We start from the raw sequence: 4426 nt of genomic DNA on the forward strand, positions 1-4426 counted from the left end.
GAATCGGAATGATTACCGAATGTAAAAGAATGCGATACGTACATACCGAAAATCGGATACAGTACGAATCGGTAACACACCGAATCGGATGCAAACACCGAATCGGTGCATGTACCGATTCGGTAGTGACACCGAATCGGACATAAGCCGAATCGGTGCATGTACCGATTCGGTAGTGACACCGATTCGGACATAAGCCGAATCGGTGCATGTACCGATTCGGTAGTGACACCGATTCGGACATAAGCCGAATCGGTGCATGTACCGATTCGGTAGTGACACCGATTCGGACATAAGCCGAATCGGAGAACCTACCAATTCGGTAGATTCACCGATCGGGAAAATCCCCGCTTCGGACAGATGGGGAGATGTAGGGAGACACAGAAACACCGATTTTGGCTCAAAATCGGTAGAATCCACTCGGAAATTACCATGGATTACGATCAGGTGGTAACCAACTCCAACCCATAAAAACAGCCCCAAAATGCATTGCAACTTGCAGGATGGCAGCTTTTTATGTCATAGCGAGGCGGCTACGGCTACAGCAGCAAGGAGAGAGGGAATGGCAAAGAGAGGAGCAGGTATACAGACAACGTATCACCCTGGTCATGCTGACAGATGCAGAGATCCTACAGCGGTACAGGCTGGACTCAGAGACCATCACAGACCTCATTAGGGACCTCCAACCCCTGTTGCAGCACCCCACCCCAAGGGCACACGCAATCCCTGTGCAGGTGCAGGTGCTATGCTGCCTACACCTGCTGGCGTCTGGCAGCTACCAAAGTGTAGTCGCTGTGGCAGGAGGGGTGACCCAGAGCAGCCTGTCAAGGTTCTTCCACAAGTTCCTTGATGCCATGATCCAGAGGATGGCCCACTACATTTCCTTCCCTGCAACCCAGGCAGAACTTGTACAGACCAAAGCAGACTTTTACCAGATGGCAAGATTCCCCCACATCATTGGCTGCATAGACGGCACACACATTCCGATTTGCCCACCATCTGACACAGAATACATCTACCGCAATCGGAAGTCCACTCACACCATCAACGTACAGGTGATCTGCAATGCGAAATGCATCATCACAGACCTGGTAGCAAAATTTCCGGGTAGTACCCACGACTCCTACATTTTCCAACAGAGCGGCATCTATGCACGGCTGATGGCTGGGGAATTTGGAGAAGGATACCTCCTAGGTGAGACACATCATCAGCCCCCCATAACCAAAAACAGCAAAGTGAAATACATGTATGCATGTAAGTAATTTTACCCCTTTTCCTTCTAGGCGACAGTGCATATGCCCTCCGTTCATTCATTCTCACCCCCTACCTCAACCCCTCTACACCCAGCCAAAGGAGGTATAACCGTGCCCACAAAAGCACCAGGAATGTTGTGGAAAGGACATTCGGCATCTGGAAAAGCAGGTTTAGATGCCTGCACAAGAGTGGAGGTGCAAGGCAGTACACCCCCATCACCTGTTGCAAAATCATAGCTGTCTGTGCAATGTTACACAACCTTGCGGTGAAGAAGGGCACTGAGGTGGAGTTGAGTGACTACGAGGACCATGATGACGACGAAGCTGTGCCACTAACACAGCCAGCTGGGGTGTGTACGCCAAGTGATGGGAGACATAGACGTGAGGAGATAACAGCAAACTATTTCTGAGTGAGTAAAAATGCACAGACAGGTGAATGGTTGTGTTGAATAAGCAATTTTTAATACTGTTGCTACACAGTTACTGCACTGATGTGCAACAAAACAAAGGTGTAATGTCAATGAAAACAAAAGTCTAGGGTCCAGGTTGCCTCACCCGCCCTTGCTAGGCTATTTCTTTGAGCGCTTTGCAGCCCCACTGTGGTGTCCCTCACCCCCTTCAGAATGACCAGCGGCATCTGCGGAGCGCCTGGTGCTCCTGCGTGGCTCTGACGCAGCGCTGGCCGGGCTGCTGCGGCTGCTGCTGTCCCCAGCATCCCCCAGGTCCAGGGCAGGATTTGCGGCAGTGTTAGAGATGATCAAGGCCTCCATTGCTGTCGTGATGCGGGCCATTCCCCTTGTCAACTCTGCGGTATTTTGAGCGAGACTAGACTCCATGTTGGCACCACGCTGACAGAGTTGTGCCGTTGCTGCAGCAAGGCGGCTCAAGGAGCGGTTCTGCACCCGGGCATCCCGCCTGCGCACCACCTCTTGCTCCTCCATTCTGCCACATAACTGTGTGATGGCAGTGGTTAGCCTGCCTAAACCTGCTACTGCCTCCTTGTTGGAAGCCACAAAGGCCTGAAATCCTTTCACCATTTCCCCCATCTGCAGGTTGTGCTGCAGGAGCTGGCGTTGGCATGCCATGATGGATTTCGCCTGCTGCCTTTGGATCTTCACCATATTGCCTTCGAGGCCCCGGAACACACTGGCCTCCCGTGCTGGGTCTGCAGTGGTGGGAATGGCACGGCGCCGGGTACTGCTGCTGCCCGCCTGCTGCGTGGGCTGGGGTGCCACTGGTGGGGGTGTGGTGCTGGCCGGGGCCTGAGCCCCTGCTCCCAGGACAGGGTGTACTGGAGCCACAGTGGCAGGAGCTGGTGTAGGTGGAAAGAGCTCCCTTGTCGGGGAGTTCTCTGGGGAGAATTGCAAGGAGGGTGTGCTTTGCATTTGTGGGGAGTGAAGTGCATCAAAGTCAATTTCCAGGTCTCCCTCAATATCCAGGCCTATGGTGTTTTCCTCCTCCTCCTCGGCAGCCTGACTCGTGCTCGGCCCTGCGAGTGCAGTGGTAGATGGTGCTGCTGCCTCCTTTGGCAGTGTTTGTCCGCCTGATGGTGCCCCTAGGTACAAAGAAGCATTTGTAAATAGAGTACCGATGTATTACAGTCAGTACAATTAAAGCATTCCACATGTCCTAGCATCTCCGTAGAATGTGTTCCACTGTTTCATGTCTTGTGATTCTGCACTGCCATATTTTGATACCTACTGCTGACTGGATGTACCATGATGCTTGTCTCTTGTATGTTGGTTGCAGTACTGTGCTGGGGTTTGGCTATGCATTGTGTCTAATGGGGAGGTGTCTGGTAGGGTGTGTCCTGATGCGCATGCCTCTTACCTGTAGCTGTAGCTCTGGCTGAGCTGTCCAGGGTCCCAATTCCGGTCACGCTCTCCCTCTCAATGGTGCTGGAGACCAGTTCCTCCAGCTCGGTGAGGGGTGGCGCCGGGTTCCTGCCACCACCAGTGACTCCAGCCTGCTTCTGGATCTCTGCCATCTTCCGTTTGGTCAGGCTGCGGATGTCGTAGAAGCGCTTCTTCAGCTCATCCAGGGACCTGGGGGTGACACCCACAGCGTTGACCTTCTGACCGATATCGCTCCAGAGCCTCCTCTTGGTGCATTCTGGCACATTGAGGGACAGCCTTCCGAATAGCTGCCGGTGCACCCTCACCACCTCCTCAACCAACACCTGCAGCTCGGTGCTGCTGAACTTAGGCTTCCTCTTCTGGCTGGACTTCTGGCTCTCACTCTGGTTTGCCATCTTGGTCTGAACAGTTCACTACCTCCTACTCCCACTGCTGCTAACTGTGACTGCTCAGCTCAGGCTGGCTCTCCAGAAAGTTCTTAATTGGCTGCACCTGCCAGGGTTGCCACTCCCTGTTTGGGAGGGGGAGGGGGAGCCACCTCATTGGCTGAAGCGGCTTTAACCGATTCGGCTATCTCCGAATCGGATATTACCGATTCGGTAAAATCCGAATCGGTATCATCTGATTCGGAGATAGCCGAATCGGTTTCTTCAATGCATTCCTATGGGCTTTTTGGCCATGGGTGTGTTTTCATACCTCCGATTCGGTAATAGCCGATTCTGATTTTTCCGACTCGGCTAATTCCGATTCGGTGGTAGCCGATTCGGCTAGTTCCGATTCGGTGGTAGCCGATTCGGCTAGTTCCGATTCGGTGGTAGGCGATTCGGTACTTTCCGATTCGGTCCGTGCTGATTCGGTACGTACCGATTCACATTACCGATGCCGACCGATTCCTTATTATTTCGCTGTTTGTTTCCTACATCTCGTTTTCCGATTTCAGAATACCGAATCGGCCCGCCTCGGTATTTTGGATTCGGAAATTCCCTTTTACCTACATCGGGCCCCTAGAGCACTGGTAATAAAAGGCCCAGAATCTTGTCTGCAAGATATTCCCAGCCCCACAGCTGGATCATTGACATACAGCGGATAGAATCTACGGAATTCTGTAAGCGGAGCGGGTAGAGCCGGCATACGCCAGTCAGGGGCGCAACTAGTGCCAAATTTCAGGGGAGGCTGATAAAAATTTCAGATGGGGCTAATTCTTCCAGTCATAGGCAGAGTGGCAATGCCGGGGCTTTAATAAGGGGTGAAAACACAATAAACTCTCTACAAAAAGAGAGATGACCCCACAAGTTCCTGGGAACAGGGTACTAAAGA

The 4426-nt window shown here is 52.6% G+C and overlaps 1 protein-coding gene across 1 annotated transcript; it reads right to left on the reverse strand.

Annotated features, from left to right (window-relative positions):
• Positions 1-1779: 1779 nt before the first annotated feature.
• LOC144761634 (uncharacterized) lies at positions 1780-3390 on the reverse strand. Its single transcript, XM_078646928.1, has 2 exons — positions 3084-3390; positions 1780-2808 (listed from the first exon to the last, which is right to left on the reverse strand). Exons 1-2 carry the CDS (start codon positions 3238-3240, stop codon positions 1823-1825), a joined length of 1143 nt encoding a protein of 380 aa, XP_078503054.1. The 5' UTR covers positions 3241-3390; the 3' UTR covers positions 1780-1822.
• Between the last annotated feature and the right edge of the window lie 1036 nt (positions 3391-4426).

The sequence above is a fragment of the Lissotriton helveticus genome, chromosome 6 (assembly GCF_964261635.1).
Source record: "Lissotriton helveticus chromosome 6, aLisHel1.1, whole genome shotgun sequence".
Classification (NCBI taxonomy): domain Eukaryota; kingdom Metazoa; phylum Chordata; class Amphibia; order Caudata; family Salamandridae; genus Lissotriton; species Lissotriton helveticus.

Bases quoted from the DNA above. Each gene is read 5' to 3' on its own strand.
- LOC144761634 (XM_078646928.1), bottom strand. From the start codon at position 3,240: ATGGCAGAGATCCAGAAGCAGGCTGGAGTCACTGGTGGTGGCAGGAAC. The intron at 2,809-3,083 runs GTAAGAGGCATG...CTTTGTACCTAG, and splicing joins AGCCAGAGCTACAGCTACAG to GGGCACCATCAGGCGGACAA.